Here is a 21898-nt window from a genome sequence, read left to right as displayed (position 1 = left end):
TGAGTAAGAAAATGGATAGAGTCTTCAGCAAAAACAATAGCAGATGATACTATGGACCTTAGCCAGACCATCTAATTGGATCCTCACAACACCCTGTGTGGGAAGGGTGTCATTTCCTCTTTACACATGCAGGTTCTGAGGTTCAGCAAAGCTGGAAGAATTGCTTGAGGTCAGCAGCTGAGCTGGGATGTGCAGGCAGCTGGTTACCACACTTAACTGAAGGCTGTCAGCTGTGTCTTGTTTCATGAAACTACAGTACTGTGGCCGTTTGTGGGACAGTATCTCTAGGCAAAATGACTGTCTTTCTGGAGCTCAATAGAAGCTTTATTCTGCAAGCTGGGCTTTGAATCTGACCCAGTACTGCTGCTCACCTTTCAGGGCATTTATGGACAGCCCCTAAGGCGACTCCAGCCCCACTGGAGCCTCACTTTCCTCTCCTAGAAAATGGTACACTCCTTCCTCCCTTGCAGAAGCACAGGTTGGCCCTCATTCCACACTTGCGTCTGTTCCTTTCCTTGCAAATATTAGGACAGGGAGGGAGTAAAAGGGGGGCTGCCGTGCACCCCCCTCTCCTAGGAACCGGGCTTTGCTTTATCTCTGTGGTTGCAGCCAAGGAGAGGCAGCTGTGGAAAGACACTGTCCAGTAGGGGTCCTGTCTGTCCTAGTTTCTCCAGACTGACCAGGTGGCCCCGTGGCCACTTTCTGCACCCCCCCCCCATAGAAGAAATGAGGAGGTGCTCTCACCCCTCACACAGAGCCTGCGAGGAGAAACAGTCAAGGTCCCAGCGCATGCCACCTTGCTGTGCTGACCCATGGAGCGGCTGGAGCTGCATGGGAAAGGGTCAGGCCCTACCTTTGATGGCTCCGGCCTCATCATGCTTCTCAAAGAGCAGGTAGCGTGGGCTGTCAGGGAGAAAGGGCAGGCTCACCAGCTGAACGAAGGCAGGGATGGTGATCACGCCAAACAGGTATGGCCAGGTGCTCTCCTGCAAGGGGAAGAAGATGCATCTGAGTGCAGGTGGCCTCTGGTCCCTACGCTGGACGTGGGCGACTGAGCTGTGCAGCTCAGGCTCTGCCGGCTATTTCCCTGCCTGGCGTGGTCCCCTTGTAAAAAGGCTGGGAGGTAAGTGAACACGCTAGACGCTGGCCCCCGCGTGCATGGCATCTCCCCCACCCTGAAGCCAGTGACTTCTCAGAGACCCCTGAGAGAGAGGAGCCTGGGGCTGGCTCTGAAAAGCAGTGGCTCAGGCAGCCAAGGCCACCACTCTGGGGCACCTTCTCTTCACCCCCACAGCCACCTCCTGTGCTCCTGTGAGAATGGAGCCTTCACAGACAGGGGCACAGAGGCAATGTGGGTGCTATCATCAGACCCATCTGAGGCCCACAGTGCCTGGCCAGCCCCCATGAGAGTGGGGAAAGCCAGGGGCACAGGTCGCCTATTGGGTGGGGAGGACTTCTCATTTTCCAGCCTTCTGTGAAGGCCAGTGGGACCCTACACTATTCAAGGGGCATCCAGCCCACTCCAAGCAGTGACAGTTGCCAGCAGTGTGGAGCCCGACACCATGCCCATCAGGGCAGTGTTCTTCCTTCCTCATCTGCTTTTTTCTTACCCAGGTTTACACAATAGATCTCACTCTGCCACTGAAGGAAGGGGCGGGGTGGGGGGGGCGGACAGGGCTCGGGGAGAGAGGATGAAATGCCGAGTCCTTGGCCTCAGAGGACACATTTGGTCATGGTGGCCTGACCAAACACCAAGCCTAGGATCCCAGAACCCGAATTCTTATCTGGGAGGCCTGAAAGATGTGCTGCTGTGGCCAGGGAGGAGCAGAGAGGCCACCAGACTGGGATGGGGCCAGGAGAAGGGAGACTGAGCTCCTTGCATCTGCCTCAGCCAAAGCATCCTCAGAGTCCCTCAGCTCACCTGGGCACTTGGTCCAGAGAGGAGGCAGGACTCAGCATTTGGTATTAGTTGTGTATTGCCACATAAGGGATTTCTTATGCATCAGTCACAGGAAAGAGCTCTTTGCCTCTGAAGAGAGGATTCTCTGCCTTTTTCAGGAACTATTTAGAAAAAAGGCCTGTTTTTACACACTGAGTATTACTTGTCTGACACAGGACCACAGTGTGTGGGGATGATGGGAGCCCACTGTGTTTGGCAACACCCATGAGTTTCCAACTCTGGGACTCAGGTCATCAGAGTCTGTCCACCTGCTGTTTCTCTCAGGATGAAAGGGAGGATAGCCGGCTGAAATGATTATCAAGTGTTAGCCCCTGTCAGGCATGGTGAACAGGCCTTGTGATAACTCTGTTAACTTGCTCTTTAATCTGCAAGGTTTCTATTTTTAAAAGACTTGAGGTCCCATTTTCCCCAAGCTACACATAACTTTGGTCCTTTCCATTAGTAACCCCCGGACCATGATGAGACGGCAAAAAACCTTTCTGAGTTGAAATCAGTGATCTTACCCAAGTCAAGTTCTTATGAAAGGATGTTCCCATGTGCCCACAGTGCCCCAGACAAGTAGAGCAGGGGGTCAGTGCTGGCTGGGACACCCACATCACCAACAGGACAGGGGATGCTCAGTGCTGCTGGGTACAGACAGGAGAACAGCAAGATCTACCTTGCAAGTCTGTTTTGGCAATTAAATGAGATGTTTTTTCTTTATATTTCTTTAGATTCAGGCTATTACTCTCATAACGAGTGATGTTTATGTGCCCAGCTTCTGCTCAGTCTGTTACAAACACAGCTTCCTGACACCTAAGCACAGCCCAGATGTCTTCAAAATCCATCCCTGCTCTCCATCTCCTTCGTATCGTTATCATTGAACCCACGGAGGTTCTCTATCTCCACCCATGCCAGGGGCTCAGGTCTTCTCTTCTTGGTTTTACAGACTGACAAGAGTCTTACCCTAGAGTCACAGTTTCAGCTTAGACATCAGAATGGGCAGTGCAAAGTAACAATCAAGACCAACCTGATTGAATGGGCTGAATGAGACCTCTTGCCTCTCCTCCACTTCCCCCACGCCTGCCTTGGGCTGGGACCGGCAGTGGACCACAGGGCCAGGAGGCAGACCATTCACGTCTCTGTTTCTCTTCCTCCGTTTACCCCTCCCGTCTCTGGCATGGTAGCAGTGTGTGACCCCGCCAGGGACAAGGTGGGTGAAAATCTAAGTGGGGTCTCTGGAGCCAATAGACCAGTGGTTCTCAACCTTCCTAATGCTGTGGCCCTTTAATACAGTTCCTGTGGGTCATAACAGGAACCCTTGTCAGGTTGAGAACCGCTGCAATAGACAATGAAAGCTGGTATTCTTTCCTTGTGAGCGCCTTCTGGTTCTGGAGAGTCTCAGCCACCCACTGCAGTGCCCTTCACATGGGGCTTTGCGTTTCCTTCTCTCTCTTCTTTGCAGCTCTGCAGGATTCAGGGTCAGGGCTACTCTGAGTATTCATGAAAGTTCTGCCCTGCACTCAGCTTCCTGCCAAAGAGATGAGTTGGAGTTGTATCTGGCCCACTCTGACCCCTAAGCTAGGAGCCCATGGGGTTGGTATATCAATTAGGTTTTATATATTCTATATTGCATTATCCCTTGGCATTTGGGGGCCTGATTAGTGCTGGAGACAGCCCTTCCCAGAGCTAGCTAGTAGGAAGCAACCTGCCTGAGAGTACACCTTTCACACGCAGATCCACCAGTCAACGCCACGGCCTACCTTCTTCATCTAGTTCTCATGCACCAAGTCACCACAGGGCCAGGCACCAGGCAACGAGGGGCCACCCTGTGTGCCAGAGCCTGTGGACGTGACTCCAAGTAGTCGACCCTAACCCCTGCCTCACCCACTCCCACCCAGAGGGCCGCAACAAGGGCTCTAGGCTGGGCTTCCTGCTGCTCCTCTGTCCCCTGATGAGCCTCGTGCTCCCTGAGTGCCCTGCATGGCTTGGTCGCTCCCTCTTCCAGGGAGCTGTGAGTAGCAAACTCTTCTTTCAAAGGCAACAGTCTTCACATGCCACCTTACCATACCTGAATAAAACAGATTCCAGGCACATTTACAAAAGCTGGGCACCCTCCTGTTCAGGCGTGGCACCGTGTAGGCTCTTGCTGCTGGTGACCACTCGCTTCTTCCTGGAACCCCCTTGCCCCTTGCCCACCATGGCACACTCTCCTTTGCTCTCCTTCAGCTTCCGGGAATACCTGTCTCAGGTCTGAGGCAGACCCCTTCTCCATCCATCTGGCACAATTCTCTGGGCAGTAGTTCTTCAACTTGGCCATCCACTGGACCAGCTGGGGAGCTTTATAATCTCCTGATGCCCATTTCCCTCCCACAGGGATTTGGGGTTAATGGGCAGGGGGTGTGGCTTAGGGGCTGGCGGGGGTTTGGGGTGATTCTAATGTGTAGCTAATGGTAGGCTGCTGTCCTAGGACCCACCTTGCACCTGCCTCACCTGCAGCAGATGGCAGTGCCCAGCTCAGAATGGAGAGGGCTGTCTGGTGGCTGCAGGGATGCCTGGCTCAGAATGGAGAGGTCTTCCTGGTGGCTCCAGGACACTATTTGCCAAGGACCACAGCCAGGCCCCTCCTGGAACTGCCCTCAAAGCATATTTCCTCCACCATTGCTACTCACCCCCTGCCAGGAACCAACTGCATTCACTGGCTGATAGAAAATGTTCTGATGGGCCACCCAGCTCCAGGGCTCAGCTGAGACCCTGTTGGGACTGAGTCCTGCTCCCCTCATCCCCTGTAGGTGTCAATCTGAGCAGATTCCCTGAGCAACTTGATCCCACAAGTGTCCATCTCAAGGTCCCTTTCCTGGAGAACTGTGCCTAAGACTCATCTATGGGCTCAAGATTCCAAATCTCCTGTCCAGTCTACACCTCTGACAGATTCTTGGCTTGGCCAAACTTGAGTTAGTCTACTGAAACTTCTTCTAGGCCTAGCTGTGTACTTCCTTGTAAAATCCAGTTGCAACAAAGAACCCTACTAATTCAGTTTAGCAAGAAACCCTTTCTATGCCCTCACTGTCCATTCATCCTTTGAATTTTAGCATTCTCCCCTCTGGTACAAAATCCCACTAAAGCGTTTGTCACCTGTGTAGCAAGGTGTGCACAGGGGTGTCTCCCCTGCCAGACTGTGTTCCTCGGGGTCTGTCTGCTCCCTGTCTGCCCCGTTCCACACACACTTGGTGACTGACTACGTGTGTGGAGATGAACGGCAGCACAGACAAGTGCAGCTGCAGCGAGAGGCAGAGACCCTGAAGCAACAGACAGCCGCTCCTAACACACCATTAAAAGTGCCGAAACTTCCCTGTGTGGGATCCTATTGGAGGCCTGGTGTCTTACTGTATCATAAATAATATTCCCCTGCAAGTTGTTATTTTGATTTCCAGTCTATAGGAGAGAAAACTCATACAAGGTCATGTGAGAAACTGGGGTGTTCAGCTGAGTGAGCACCTGGCTCGCAAAACTTACCTCGTTACCTGCTAAAAAGTTAAAACTTGTGACCTGCCCCTAACAACTCTTCATTGGCTGTTCTACCAGTCCATCATCATTCTAAGCCTTCCCTTAACCGAACCTATATAAGGACACACTTTCTTTTAATCTCTCTCTTTTTTTCTCTCCTCCTTGGTGCTGCTCTGTGGTCTCCCTCCCCAATAAAGACCTTTCATACAAGCCTTGGTGGTCTGTGAGATCTCTGCCAGTAGTGCCTCCCTTTCACCTGCACGATGCTGTTTCCTTGACATGAGTCCTCAGATCATGTGGCACTTGGTATGAAACAATGCCACTTTGCCTTCTCTCCTGGAAGCTGCTGGCTGCATGGAGACTTTATATGTAATTATCCTGGGCTAAACCATCCATCCACTCCTCTGTAGTAAGTCCCATGCAGAGTTCATCAGGGATCACTCAAGGTCACCTCTAATAGCTCATGTTGTGACCAAAACCTCAAAGAACTTGCTCTGCACAAGGTACAGCAGGTGCTAGCAATAGCCCTTCAGGGAGAAACAGTGTGCGGCCTGAGCTCAGGTGGGGTGCTTTCCTAAATCTTTTAAGTTAACAAAGATTCCCACTTGTTTTGGAGCTGTCACAAGGGACACCAGTTAGTCAATGTTCACCAAGTCCCTTTGACCAAGTCTCCACATTCCTCTCACTCTCAATCCCTCAGGGAATCACCCTGCTGGCCACAGCTTCACAGAGCCCTGGGGGTGGGAAGCATGTGGGTGGCCCTGGCTTTAAAGATTGGACCTATGGGACCACTCTGTCCCCATCCCCACACCTGACCACACTAAGTACAAGCCAGCTGCTAAGACAAGTTAATTCATCACAGCAAATGTGTTGTTCTAGAACTCTTATTTGTGGTTTATTTTCATGGCTTAATTCTATTTCCAAAACAACAATGACAGGAATCTCAAGAACATAGGCTTGGGCGGCTACCCTCCCTTCTCTGTTAGCAGTAGCAATGCAGTGACTTCCCAAGGGCTTCACACTTACCAGGAGGAAAGGGGTTTCCAGCACTAGATCTGAGAGAAGTGCTCACATGGCACCGCCCAGGGCCATCTTTCTCTCCTGCAAAAATGTTCCTCCAACATTTTCTGCATTTCAAAGGGTTTGGATGTCTCCTGCCTTGCTTGGTTCTCAAGCAATTTTATGGGCAAGTAAGATCAGAAGCTAATCCATACTACTCATACTTTACAGATAAGGAAGTTGAGGCCAGAGATGCTGCCCAGGGAAGAGTACTGTAGTGAAATTATTTATGAAATTTGTTAGCCTTTTATTATTATAGAGAGAAACAGGGAAAAATCCATGCTATTTTTAAGGGGGTTTGCAGAATAGCTGCCCTGGCCTACCCCTGGTCACAATGAGAGAGGATACCCAAGAAGGGTGAGGTCCAGGAGAACAGGATACACCTGCAAGGTCCTCTCCATGGTGACCCAGCTCTTGGGAATTTGTAACTCAGAAATTTCCAAGTTCTGTGAAATCCTGTAGTTCCATAGGGGCTGGAATAGCATCTTCCACTTGATTTAAACTGGCCAATGAGAAGGGTACCTGTGGGGTGGAACTTTTTGACTGTCGATAAAAAGGGAAAGACCAGGCCAGTCAGGGAGCGTGGCCATTTGGAATTCCTGTATGCTGTAAGCTCCTGGCTGGTGAATAAAGCCCTTCCTCTTATAAATGTGGTGTTTGGGCGCTTTCTCTCCACTGGGTCTCATCTTCCTGTAACAAGACACTGCTGAACATAACCAAATTTGCTAAGTCTCTGTTGCCCTGGAAGGTTCAACAGAAGATCAACTCAGAATTAGGGCAGATTCATAAGAGGCAGAGATTTGTTTCCCGTGCTCACAGGGAGAGTCACAGAGTGATTACCAATATCCCAGGGGGACCCAGAAGTTCACACCCCCTCATTTTAGAGAGGAGGTAGATGAGGAATATTGGCAATTCCATGTAGGGGCAGTAAAGGGGCACTAGGGAGGATGAAGAAACACATGGGCGAATGATGGGGGGAGCAGCCTGACTTGTAAATGATTCACTTTGCAAATTATATCAACCTGAGGGGCAGTATTATAATGATTTGGGCAGGTCTGGTTGGATTCTTGATCCTCTTTCCTGTAATATACAATGAGCTGGCAGGGAGCGGAAGGGAAGTCTTTTGTTCTTTTGATGCATATTTTTTTTATGAAAAAGAGAGAAAGCCCCTTCCCAGGCCTGTCATCTCCAAGGGCCTTTAATTCGAAGTACTCTTTACACAGAGGAGTCACGTTTGGGGTGAGATTTCCTGAGCTCCTGTCATACGCAGTGACTGGATTTCATCCTCATAACACGCGGCCAGCGTCCCCATTTCACAGCTGAGGAAACGGGATGCCAAGGAATCGAAGATTCACAGTGACACTTCTTATGGCTGTTTGGGAATCAGCCCCATGTGCTCACCCTCTGTGCTGTCACTGACCACTGACCACTGTATGTGGCCACACAGGTGACACTTGAGTGGACTTTGCTAAGACAGACCCCATTCTCTGTGTAGAGACCCCTGTCCTCTCTTCCCCAGGGAATTAGCTGCCACTCTCTTCTAAATAATTCTCCTGGACTTGAAGCCCATCATTAATCCCTTTGCCAACCTTCTGTTTCTGTGGTTTCCGTGTCTCCTTGTGCAGACCCATTCACACCACTCACTTCATCTGCCACTTCCTTCCACGTTCCCCACTGTGGATCCTCTGTAATCAGATCTGCATCCTCCAAAGACAAGTCAAGAAAGGAAGACAGACGTGGTGTGTTCTAAGGCTTGCAAAGCCACAAGGATGCAGCATGTGATGTGTACTTGCCCCTAAATGACCTCCATTCTGGCTACCATAGGTGTGGGGCTTGGTTTTCAATGGCCAGGGATGTGCCATTGCCCAACCAATGACCTTGGCTGTCAGTCTGTTCTTTACACAGCCCCACAGAGTTGGGGTCTCTGGACCCCAGGGTCACAGAAAAGGCAGAGAATTTGAAGTTAAACCTAAGGTTCAAATTCTGTTTCTTCTACTTATTAGCAATGGAACCTTGAATGAATCACTTGTTCATTCTCTAATCCCAGTTTTCTTATAGAGAAAATGAGAACAGCAATTAACGCCTATTTTTCAAGATTGCTGTGAGAGTGGCAGAGGTGATGTCCTAGCATGGGTCTGGTACACAACTGGGAGCCAATACAGGGGCCAAGTTCAGGGGCCTATCCTGGCTAAAGACCGGGTCTGAGGGCAGATCTGCTGCCCTCAATCCCAGCAGCTGTGGGGTCTGAGTTGAGTGCAGAGAACTCACATCACAGACCCCAGCAGCAACCTGGGAACTGAGAGCAGGCACAGACAGTCTGGGGTGCCCACATCACCCAGCTTTTCAGCCTGTACCCTCCTCTTCCCACACTGTCTGGACTCATATCCAGCCATCCGGTGCCCCTACCCTTGAGCTCTTTGCCACTGGGTGGTGTCCAGACTGAGAAACACACCACCTTTTCTTGGCACGTGTTTCCCAGACTTCAGCCAGCCTCACTGCATCTGGCAATGCTGACAAAGAGCTTCAGCCTCAGTTTCCCTGCTACGCCACCTGGCCCCACTGGCACCATGCTGCTGCCACCCACCCATCCACATCTCCCACCTCTGACTCCTACAAGCCTGTGCCCCTGCCTAGACCAGCCCACTGTGATATGCGTGCCATGAGGGACAGAGCTGGATACCATCCCTGGTGATAGTCACCATCACTCAGTCACCGTCTCAGGAAAATGAGGCAACTGGACTGGGAACTGTTGTTCCTTCCAGACATGCTGCACCAGTGGGGCTGCTGATGGTCTGCCTGTGCACACCCAGCTCCAAACTCCTCCACCAGGCCCTCTGGCAGAGCACCCTCTCTCCAGGGCGCTGTCCCACATCCCTTCCTCTTAGGAGTGTCCTCTCAATTCTTGGGAAACGTAAAGTCTGTGGCTTGATTTTCAAAGGGATAAAAATATCTTCATCCCTTAACTCATCCAATCCACACATATTTCCAGACAGGACAGGATGGACAGAACAGTCATGCGTGAGCAAGGCAGTGGTGGGGCCGGTGGGGCCTGGCGCTTACATGGACTCTCTGCCATCAGCTTGTGTCCCAGCCCGGTGGGCCCCTGACTGGACTCTGATGGGCAGAGGTCCTGGGCCAGGTCACTTTTTGTGAAGATGGGTCTTTCTCCTCACCTTCAAGATAGCTTGAATACTGGGAGGAGAATGAAGCCAAAGTGCAGAGATCTCAAACTAAGAACCATTGTTTGGCAGTTTCTTGTCGCCAGCCATGCTGGGCATCCCTCCTTTCATGATGGGAGTAGGGATTTGGGGTGAGCACAGGGTGGGCCTGGGAGACTGGGGCAGGTGAGGACACCCAGCCAGCATCACTGCAGCTGTGTCCAGGGCTCTGGGAAGGAGAGGACACACCTCATTGTGGAAACTCCCAGAATAAAGGTCCCTGCACGTGTAGCCTCAGCTCCCACCCTGGACTCCCTCCCAGCTCCAGTGGTTCCCAGCTGCCCTCGAGAGCTCCTGTTCTCTGGCACCTCAGAGCCCTGCACTCTGCCCAAAAGGCCTTTGACTTGTTGTTTTTCTGCCTGGCAAACTCCTTCTTTTCCTCTGTGTCAACTGAAATGCCATCTCCCTTGTGGGGCTTTCCCTGACACCTGCTGGGGGAAAGTTTAAGGGCCCCCCTAACCCTCCCTGGCACATGCCTCTAGCAAACCCTTTTAAGATCAGCCTGAGCACATTCACTATGTGACTGTGTTCCTTGTGCCTGCTTCACGGGCTGGGGTCCCACTCAGCCGAGACACCATGAGTGGGAGATTACTGGCCGTCAGCCAGGGCCGCAGAAACTACACACAGGGCCTCTGCAGGACTGGATGTAGGCTTTGCTGTGGGGTTCCCAGGTGGGGATCTGGTTGCCCTGATCCAAAGACCCCAAGTCCCCTGGGAAGGCAGTGAGGGTAACAACACAGCACACAAGCCCTGCCCGCAGTTAGGCTGGTGCCTCCCGCTCCGGCTTACTGACAGAGGGAACTTAGGTACGTTACTTAAATTCTCTATGTCTCAGCTTCCTCACCCAGAAATGTGTGTAATCCCAAATAATTGTACCTATTCAACAGGGTTGTCGCAGTCAAGCGAGTCTAGGTGTAAGGTCCTCTGAGGGGCCCTGGTCTGGACTGAGTGCTGTGCAAGTCCTTGATGTTATCATCACCATTGTCATTACTGCTACTCATCCTGGTGTGTCTTGGAGAAGTCATTTCCCTCTGGCCTCAGATTCCCAGAGAAAATGAGGCGACTGGACTGAGTGAACTGTTGTTCCTTCCAGACATACCGGACCATAAATAAACGTTTTGAGTTACGCACTGGCTGAATTTTGAAGCCATGGATTCCCTGCTGTTTTCTTTTTCTTTTTTTTTAATGAGTAGAGGTGGGACCTGGAATTTGAGTAAATGGACACATTTGTCAAAGCCGAGCTTTTCAAGTAGAAACATAATGTTTACTTGAAGCAAAGAGAGATTTTAAAAGTCTACATTTCCCAGAACAAAAAAAAAAAAAAAAAGGTTTTTGTTTTGTTTTGTTTTAAGAAAGAGTCTCACTCTGTGGCCCTAGGTAGAGTGCTGTGGCATCATCATAGCTCATAGCAACCTCAAACTCTTGGGCTTGAGCAATCCTCTTGCCTCAGCCTCCTGAGTAACTGGGACTACAGGCACCCACCACAACACTCGGCTAGTTTTTTTTTTCCTACTTTTAGTAGAGACAGGGTCTCTTTCTCTGGCTGATCTTGAACTCCTGAGCTCAAGGGTTCCATCTCCCTCAGCCTCCCAGATGCTGGGATTATAGGTGTGAGCCTCTGCACCCGGCCCAAGAACAACCTTAAGATGGTGCACATTCCTGGAGAAATATGACCACGCTGCTCTGCTCATCAAGTGGGTCTCTCCCAGGAACAGGGAGCTGGGAGCCCAGACTACCTTCCATCCTCTGCCACTGCTGAACAGCCCCATAGCCAGCTCCCAGTTGCTTCTCAGATCAATATTTAATTGTTCCAGCAACATTTATTGAAAAGATGATTGTATTATCTTGGTTGAAAGTCCATTGACCATGAATGTTTGGCTTTACTTCTCTCTTTATCTATTCCATTGATATGTTTTCCTTTTTTTTTTTTTTTTTTTGCCATATTACACTACACTAAATTATTGTAGTTTTATAATAAGTCTTAAATCAGGAGTCACAAAGACTTCCAGTTTTGTTCTTTCTTTTCAAAATTGCTTTTGCTATTCTAGGACCTGTGATTTCTATATAAATTTTAGAATCAGTTCATCTATTTTCTATATTTCAAAAGGAAAGGTCTCTAGATTTTGACTGAGATTGCACTGGCGTCAGTGCTGACTTTGAGATCGGCCTTCTAATAGGTCTTCTATTCCATGATCAGGGTTTATCTGTGCATTTCTTCAGGTTTTCTTTTGGTTTCTCTGAACAGTGTTTTTTTATAGTTCTCAGTGTATAATCTTGTACCTATTTTGATAAATTGTCTCTAAGTATTTCATTTTTAATGCTATTACAAGAATTCTTTTCCCTTTCTAATTGTTCATTACTAACATACAGAAAATACAATTGATTTTTGTATATTGGGTATGTATCTTGTGACCTCAATAAACTCATAATTAATACAGGCAGTGTTTTGTTGAATCTTTAGGATTTTCTGCATAGATGAACATCTACCAGTAAAGACCATTAATGATGAGTGGTAGTGAAGAGAGATGACATCTGCACTTCGTTCTTAAAGACATTTAATCTTTCATCATTAAGTGTGATGTTAGCTATCGCTTATAGTTTTCCTTAGATGTCCATATGACATTGAATCTTTTCTTCGTTTTTTTCTTTCGTGTTGCATTGCTCTCTCTTCAAGTATGCAAATCTTTTCTTCCACCATGTCTAGCCTGCTCTTAATTCCATCCTCTGTGCTTTTCATATATTTATCAGCTCTGGAAGTCTGGCTTGGGTCTCTGTGTCTTCCATATTTTTCATCATGATCCTGTTTTCTCTGCCTTTTATTACACATGGAGTATACTGTAGTAGCCGTTTCAACACTGTGGTCTGCAAATGCTACCATCTTTGAAACTTCTGTTTTTATTAGTTGACTTTTCTCCCAGTTGTGGGTTATAGTTCTTTCTTATTTGCATACTTGGTAATTTTTTATTGAATGTCAATCATCGTGAATTTTACATAGTTGTTTGTGGTATTTTGCATTGCGTTTCATTCTTGGATAAAGCAAGGTCCTTGGAATCAGTTTGGTTAGAAGCTTTTTAGCCTTGCTAGATGGAGTCCAAGGAACCTTTTATTCCAGGTAAATTTGGTCCCACTATGGAGGCAGCATGCTTATAAGGACTCCAGCCAGTGCCCATATGCTAGGAGGCCTTTCCACTTGGGCCAGTTGAAACACAAACTGTTTTCATATGTGTGTAGACTCCTTATATTGTTTGGTTTATTTTTTTTCCTGATGTTTTGCCTCCTGCCTCTCATTTGTGTCATTTTCTCTGATGCACATACAGGTCATTATTCATTATTCAACAAAAGCCTTGAGAAGACCTCTCTTCTGATACCCAGAGTCTCTCCCCCTACCCCTCTTCTTTCTTTTCATTTTTCTTCTTTTTATTAAAGAACATCTTTTATCAGTCCCAAAGTACACGGAAAATCAAGAGTAAAATACACAGAGCAAAACTCTACACTTTTTAAAAGAATTTGCCATGTTTCACCCACAGAAACTTGAGGGGTGATGTCAAAATGTAATTGTGAGCTCAGAGAAGTTCGTTCCTTTAAAGAAATAATGGTCTTTAGGGATTTGGGGGTTTTAAGAACTGTCCTTTGTGTCTACCAGAAATGCACATTGTTCTAGGAAAATGAGCTACAGGTATAAGGAATCAAATTTTGCAAATTCTTCTTATTATTCCCAATGAAAAGAGGAGGCATGGAAGGTTTTGACGTGGAATTAAAAAGAAAAAAACTTAAAAAGTGAAATTGTTAGAAAGGCATAGGGAATTTACAAATGGTTAATTAGAAGGACAAAATGTTATCCTTTGCAGAAGGGACAAGCTCACCGCCCGGAAGCCAGACAGGCAGGAGTGCAACGGCTTCTCGCACCTCTGGCACCACAACTAAGTGCCCTGAAAACCTGGAGCACAGACCTGGAGCCACTCCACCTCTGGGGTTGGCTCTGAACCCCAGCCTACTACTTTGTAATTGTGAGGTTGCTGACAAGCCACTCTGCTCCGCAGTCTGCTGTCTGTGGAACCAAGCACACAAGAGCATGCCATGTGCCCCACCTGCCAAATGTTTGATAACAGAGATAACAATGTTGGCCTAGTTTTGAAGGAGATTTCTACATTCCAGAAGGGGTCTGGTCATGTAATTCCAGCAAGCTATCCTTCCTGTTATATAAGAGTCTTGGCAAAGCCATTAGAACCACACACTTGTGGCTTTAATGTTCTATGACCAAGTTTCTGTGATTCACAAGTTTTGTGACTTTAATTCTTTAATTTTTGGAATCTAAAAGTCTAAGTCCTCAGGGGTTCAGGTCACATATTGCTTATTCCCATCTGGCTGTGTGAGGCAAGCAGGCCTTGTACTGTGCTCTAAATGCCCACTGAACTCTTCGCCTGGGCCACAGGTCAGGGCAGAGACCCAAGCCCAGAGAAGGAGAGTGGCTCACCTGAGTAACTCTATTGGGCAGTGCCTGAGGCCTGGAGCTCTATCTCCCTGCCCCTCTCGAAGCTCAACCACACATTGCCGCTGAGAGAGCTGGAGCAGCCAGCAGGGCCAGGCGGCCGGATGTGGGCATGGGTGCCAGGGCATTGGGTCTGACCTCTCCCTGTGCCGCTGGCTCCTTGTGCAGTTTGCAGCCTGAAAGTTAAGTAAGTCTATGAGCCACTCTCTCCCTAGCAGGACAACAGGAAAAATAAACTCCACACTGCTGATTGTGCTGAGGATGAAGTAAGTCCCAGGCAAAGTACTAAGCCCACAGCACAGTTCCTTGCAACACTCCCCCCAGTGGCTCCCATCGTCACTGTTCCCATAACCCAAAGCGTCCACCATAAACCTGGGCTTTACCACTCAGCTGGTGTTAAATCTACCCAGATTGGGTGGAAAGGGAGAACCTTGCTCCCACTGCTCTGTGCACATAAAGAGAATTTGCCTCCATACTCCTAGCCTTTGCTCCTAATTCCCATGACAGAGTGTCCTTTGGTGATTGGGTGGCAGCCACTGGGTCCACACTAACTTGCAAGGTGAACTAATCTAACACAGGCTTGTGAGTCAGGCCCAGAAGCTTGTTCTGCTCCTTTTCTTGGACCAGGGTGGGCAGCAGCCTGGGTGAGGGGTGTCTACAGACTCTAAGACCCAAATGTTTCATTTGGGGGGACACTTCAGGGGTAAGAGCAGGCCCTCACATGAGCCCTCATGGGTAAAAGATGTGCCTGACTCTGCTTCTTGACTCCATATGTGAGTCAGAACTGGCCCTTCACCAGTGAGACATCCTCTAAGGGTTCTGACTCAGGTCTGAGATAGGGCTGGAGCCCCTGGAGTTCCTTAAGTAACTCAGGCCACTCTGACATAGAGTCACCTCCTGCTACAAGCCACTTCTCTGAAGGTAGTGAGGGCTTTGCTATCAGAGGCATTCAAGTAGAAGTTGGGTGCTATGACCAGGTGCAGTGGCTCACACCTGTAATCCCAACACTTGGGAGGCCAAGACAGGTGGATTACCTGAGCTTATGGGTTTGAGACCAGCCTGAGCCAGAGTGAGACCTCATCTCTAAAATAAAATAGCCAGGTGTCGTGGCAGGCACCTGTAGTCCCAGCTACTCGGGAGGCTGAGGCAAGAAAATCACTTGAGCCCAAGAGTTGGAGGTTGCTGTGAGCTATGATGCCATGACACTCTACCGAGGGTGACAAAGTGGGACTCTGTCCCCTCCACCATAAAAAAGAAGAAGAAAAAGAAGTTGGTTGCTGTTTGAGCCTCAGCCCCTCATTCATGATATGAATGTCCCAGGATTTCCTTAGAGGGTTTTCCAGATCTGGCTTTTTTTTTTTTTTATTAAATCATAGCTGTATACATTAATGAATTTATGGGTGTGCATAAAAACAATGTGCTGGTTTTATATACAATTTGAAATACTAACATCAATCTGATTAACATAGCCTTCACTGCACTTTCTTAATTATTGTGTTAAGATATTTATACTCTACACTTAGTAGATTAGACATGTACCCTTGTAAAATGCACCATAGGTGTGGTCTGACCAATTACCCTCCCTCCTCCTCTCCCTTCATCTTGGGCTGTAGTTGGGTTATAGCTTTCATATGGAAGTGTGGGTGCTTAAATATTGGTTTCATAGTAGAGCTGAGTACATCGGATGCTTTTTCTTCCGTTTTTGAGATACTTCGCTAAGAAGAATGTTTCACCTCCATCCATGCAAACATAAAAAAGGTAAAGTCTCCATCTTTTTTAGGGCTGCATAATATTACATGGGTACATATATCACAATTTATTAATCCATTTGTGGGTCAATGGGCACTTTGGCTTCTTCCATGACTTACCAATTGTGAATTGGGCTGCAATAAACATTCAGATCTGGCTTTTATACTTGATCACTCCAAAATCCATTTATTTTGAAGTTTCCTGGGTGCCTTCTATGTATTGGATTTTTTTAAAGTAAAGTTCATAATAAGTAAGGCAGATGGTCCATCCTTATTTATCTTGTCAGACTCCCAAACATGGCAGTACAGGGATTACAGGAAGCATGAACCCCAAGGACACAAGAACAGGAGAAACAGCAGCATTGGGCAAGAGGTTTCCAGTCCAGAATTGGAAGATAGAGAAGAAACAAAGTAGCAGTCTGGGCCTCTGAAGTGAGGACACTGCCCCAGAGACTGCTGGTGGCTCAGCATGGAGGGACCGGCAAAGGCAGAGATGGCGTGAAAGACACACTATCATCACTGAGAACCAGAAGCTCTATCTCACAATCCGTGGAACTACCAGGCATGGACTTAACCAGGAACAGCAGCAAAACAAGAGACTGAAAACAGAAAAATAAGCTTCAGAGGCCTCAGTTACCTGCAGTGGGTCCGCTCCCAGCCTGGTTGCCTCTGTCCCACTTAGAGAACCCAACCCCCCAGAGGATGGGCACCGACACCCTGACATGCGGCCCCCTCTCTTCACCCTGAGGGAATCCCTGTCTCTCACCCAGAGCTCTTGCTCAGCTTCTTTTTAAACATGAGCTTCGGCACCAGACATTTGAAAAAGTCTCCAACATGAAGGAGAAAGACTAAAAGAAACCAACAGAAAGATAAAGCAACTTGCAGTGTAGAGAAAATGAAGCAGCAGGACAGAATGCAGCAAGGAAAGGCCCTGCGTGCCACCCTCAAAGGTGAGGTGTAGACGTCGTGTCAGGAAGACAAGAATGGGATGCTGTGAAAAAGGAACAGACGGGGGAAAAGCCCTTAGAATAGAAAATATGATAACAATAATGAAAAATGAAGTAGATGAGTTGGGAGATTCATTTGAGAAAATCTCCCATAAAGAACCAAATGATAGAGAGAGAAAGAGAGAAGGAAAATCAAAATCAGAAATAGAACGGTCCATTATCTGAAGGTGAGGAGTGTCAGAAAGAGAGAATGGAAAAGTGAGAAGCAGAGAAACTTATCAAACAAGTGACATAATGAATTTCCTAGAATGAAAGAAAATGAGTCTATAGCTTGATCAGGTTCTACTGAGAGCCCTGCACAATTAAAAAAAAGACTTACATCAAGGATGAAATAAAAAGTTTGTAAGGCTTTCCAAAAAGTTCACATACTGAGGAAGGAGAAATAAATCTTATACTTCTCAGTGACCCTGAGAGAGCAGCAGGCAGCTGCAGGAGAACTCCTCCAAAGATAAAAACAAACTGCACTGAGCTGAAATTACCTTGAAAAGCAAAAGAAAAAAAAGACTATGTAACCAATAACAATTCCCTGGTTTCTAATACCTGTTAGCCATAACAATGTGGCTGATTCTGAACTGAAGGAAAAAAGGTATAAGAGAGTTTGAGAAGAAACTGTTCTCCAGAACTCAGCATTTTACACCTTGAGTCACCTGAGTTCTTCTGGAAATTAAAGGTTCCTTCCACTATATTGTTGGTGCAAGTGTCTGTCAGGTATTTTTGTTTGTTTGTTTGTTTGTTTTGAGACAGAGTCTCACTATGTTGCCCTCAGAAGAGAGCTGTGGCGTCACAGCTCACAACAACCTCAGTCTCTTGGGCTTAAGCCATTCTCTTGCCTCAGCCTCCCAAGTAGCTGGGACTACAGGCTCCCGCCACCATGCCCAGCTATTTTTTGGTTGTAATTGTCCTTATTGTTTGGCAGGCCCAGGCTGGGCTTAAACCTGCCAGCTCCGGTGTATGTGGCTGGCACCCTAGCTGCTGAGCTACCGGTGCCAAGCCAAGTGTCTATCGATTTTAATCCACCATTTTCCTACAACATTTCTGGTTCCCTGACAGAGAAGACAAGCAGGAGGATTGGAACCAAGAGACTCTGGGGGCTTCCCCACGCCAGTGTAGGACCCCTTGGGGCTACTCCCCAGTGCCCTGACTGATGCTGGTCCCTAAGAGCGCTCCAGTGCAGATTACACACTCAGCGGAGTGGTGAGGAGGTCACATGATGGTCCTCTGCGGTGGCAACTCACCAAAAAAGAAATGAACATACAGGGGAAGAGCACATCTAGACTTAGATGTGGATTTTTTTTTTTTTTTTTTTTGAGACAGAGCCTCAAGCTGTCCCCCTGGGTAGAGTGCCATGGCATTACAGCTCACAGCAACCTCCAACTCCTGGGCTCAAGCGAGTCTCCTGCCTCCGCCTCCCAAGTAGCTGGGACCACAGGCGCCCGCCACAACGCCCGGCTATTTTTTGGTTGCAGCCGTCATTGTTGTTTGGTGGGTCTGGGCTGGGGATTCGAACCCGCCACCTTAGCTGTACGTGGCTGGCGCCTTAGCCGGTTGAGCTATAGGCGCCGAGCCTAGACGTGGATTTAAAAGGGTATAATACTAGCAAAGCCCACTCCAGAGAGTGGGAGAGGAGCTTGATCACCTCCTTGAGGTGGGAGCCTCAGTACAAAAGGACCAACCAGAAAAGGAATTGACCTCCATGAGGCAGGGGGCCTCAGTTAGAGTGGCAAAAAGGAGCAGGAGGAAGGATTATCCTCCACGGGGCAGAGGGCCTCACTAGAATGGAAGGGATTAGGAGGAAGTGTTTAGCCTCTGCGAATAAGTGGTGTGGGAAAGAGTAAGTGACTGTTTTCATAGCTCCATGACTAGTCACAGTTATAGAGCTTGATTGGGCCCTGACCTGCAGTTCCATGGAGACATCATAAGACATAATGGTGACTTGCTGCACAGCAGCAACCAGGCCCAGGATTTATATGGGTGCACCTTAGCTAAGATGGTCCTTAAAGTGTCACAAGAGGTACAGCTGGGTGGACGCCTGGGAGATCTTTAAACACCCCCTACTTTGCTTATCTGTGCTGCAGGAATGGGTCCTGCACCATCTGAGGAATCTCTCGTAGGGTTAATGGTTCAGAATTTTTTAAAAAGGCTTTGCAGGGGTCTATGGAATTACTATGACCCCTAAAAAGTTGGGAAATCTTTTGAGCTAGAATGGCCATCTTTTGGAGCAGGCTGACCATCAGAAAGGAGTTTAGATATAAGTGTAGTAAAGTAGGTATAAAGAGTAGTGACTGGTAAGCCGGGACACCTTGATCAGTCCCCATACAGAGACACCTGGTTGACACTAGTGTTAGAGCCACCCCCGTGGCTGAGAGGACAATTGCTATGGTAGCTAAAAGAGAAGAACAAAAGGTTAAAAGACCTGGTGACCAACTAAAAGGCCAAGTACTAGTAGCTCCTAATCCAGAGGACCCACCTGAAATATAAATAAAGCCACGATAATGTTTCCTGACAAGAGAATTGTTGATCTCAAGGTTTCTACACCACATCTATTAACTATAACTGTACCCCAGGAAGAAGAATGGAGATTATTCATGAGGCCAGAACAAGAAAACTTAGAGTCAGAGTTAATTGCTAAGTGGCCTAAGGTATGGCAGAAAACGAGCCCCCTGGACTGGCCATAAACCAGGAACCTGCATATGTGGAACTAAAGACAGGGGCACCACCTGTCAGACAAAGGCAGTATCCAATGCCAAAGGTGGCACTAGAGGGAATGCAGGCCCCTTTAAACAGGCTACGGTCTTATGGAATTACTCTTTCCTGCCACTTACAATGGAACACCCCTCTTTGCCAGTACCAAAGCCGGGAACCTCAGAGTATCACCCTGTGTAGCACTTAAGACTAGTTAATCAAGCTACTGTAACTCTGCACCCAACAGTGCCAAACCCGTACCCTTCTTAGCTTGGTATCAGCAGAGGTTGCTTGGTTCACTTGTTTAGATCTGGAAAATGCCTTCTTTACTATCTGAGTGACTCCAATAAATCAGAAGCTGTTTGCTTTCCAATGCAAAGACTCTCAAAATGGAGTTGTTTGACAACATACCTGAGCTCTGTTGCCACAAGGGTTCAAAAACTCCTACAATCCTTGGGAAAGCACTGGTCAGGGACCTGTCAAACTTTCCTGCCCAACAGTCACAGTGCACCTCACTGCAGTATGTGGATGATTTACTATTAGGCCATGAGACTAGGAAAGGATGTGCTCAAGGAACTGATATGTTGTTAAAAGATTTAGAGAACTGTGGATATGAAATTTCCAGAAAGAAGGCACAGTTATACCAACAAGAAGTACAATATCTGGGATTCACAGCAACAAAAGGCCAGAAGAGCTTGGGCCTGGAGAGAAAGCAGGTGACGTGTAACCTGCCTGTTCCCAAGACCAGGAGGCAGTTGCAAGAATTTTTAGGGGCATCTGACTTCTGTCACCTCTGGATCCTGAATTTTGCTGTGCTTACTAAGCCTTGTATGAAGCCACAAAGTAGGATGAAAGGAGCCCCTACTGTAGGAGGTCCCTCAGGAAAAAGCATTCTGAGCCATTAAAGAAAAGCTAATGATATCTCTGGCACTTGGCCTCCTGGATTTAACGAAGCCTTTTCCTTTGTATGTATCAGAGAAAGAGAAGGTGGCAATAGGAGTTTAAACACACACCCTGGAGTCATGGACTCACCCTGTTGATACTTGTCTAAACAAGTAGATGGAATGGCTAGAGCCTGGCCACCCTGACTAAGAGCACTAGCAGCAACAGCTCTACTTGTTCAAGAAGCTGATAAACTAACTTTAAGACAAAACCTGATTGAACTTTATTTGTGGATGGCAGCAGTTTTATAAATGCCTTTGGTCGCTGAAAGGCAGGACGCGCAGTAGTTATAGCCAGTGAAGTAACAGAAGCTCAAGGAATCCTGCCTGGGACATCTGCCCACAAGGCAGAAATTAGAGCACTCACTGGGGCTCTGAAATTAAGTAAAGATAAGACAGTCCACATTTATACTGATTCAAAGTATGCCTTTTTAACCCTGCATGTACATGGTGCACTATATAAAGAAAAAGGACTGTTAAATTCAGCTGGAAAACAAATCAAATATCACCAAGAGGTATTAAACTTATTGGAAGCTGTGTGGAAACCTGGCAAGGTGGCAGTAATGCATTGCAAAGGGCACCAAAAGGGGCAAGGACATGTTATTTTAGGGAATACTAAAGTTGATGCTGAGGGCTGCACCTGTGGCTCAAGGAGTAGGGCTCTGGCCCCATATACTGGGAGTGGTGGGTTCAAACCTGGCCTGGTCAAAACTGAAAAAAAAAAAAAAGTTGATACTCAAGCACGTCAGGTAGCAACAAACCGATGTCTATTTGCAGCCCTACTACTTTGGGTCCCAGTTGTAACACTAATATATAGTAAAAAAGAATTGGAGTGGCAGTGCCACCTGTAGTTCAGTGGGTAGGATGCTGGCCACATACACTGAGGCCAGCAGTTTCAAACCTGGCCCAGGCCAGTTAAAATCAATAATGACAACTGCAACAAAAAAATAGCCAGCACTGTGGCAGGTACCTATAGTCCCAGCTACTTGGGAGGCCGAGGAAAGAGAAGAATTACTTAAGCCCAGGAGTTTGAGGTTGCCATGAGCTGTGATGCCACAGAACTCTACTGAAGGCAACATAATGAAGCTCTGCCTCAAAAAAAGAAAAGAAAAGAAAAAGGCCTAGGGTTGTTAGCATAAGAGCAAGAGTTTGCCATAGATGATGGTTGGATGTGTTTACCAGATGTAAAATTGGTTGTGCCAGAATTATTGGGAACTACTGTAGTGTACAGCCTGTACCCTGCACTCCAGGTCTTTTTCCTTTCTTTTTTTTCTTTTCTTTTCTTTTCTTTTCTTTTTTTTTCTTTTT

At 47.6% G+C, this 21898-nt stretch overlaps 1 protein-coding gene across 5 annotated transcripts in view; it reads right to left on the bottom strand.

Annotated features, from left to right (window-relative positions):
- The window catches only part of SLC2A9 (solute carrier family 2 member 9), a 224015-nt gene that overhangs the window by 109409 nt on the left and 92708 nt on the right, over positions 1-21898 (bottom strand). For all 5 annotated transcript variants that reach the window (XM_003800182.3, XM_023519317.1, XM_012811639.2 and 2 more), the window contains one exon: positions 854-986. In XM_003800182.3, the coding sequence (XP_003800230.1) occupies positions 854-986 (133 nt within the window). The remainder of the gene's footprint in view (positions 1-853; positions 987-21898) is intronic.

This window comes from Otolemur garnettii, unplaced genomic scaffold, assembly GCF_000181295.1.
Source record: "Otolemur garnettii isolate 467f Iridium unplaced genomic scaffold, OtoGar3 scaffold00171, whole genome shotgun sequence".
NCBI lineage: Eukaryota > Metazoa > Chordata > Mammalia > Primates > Galagidae > Otolemur > Otolemur garnettii.
This window is presented reverse-complemented; position numbering and strand designations above follow the sequence as displayed.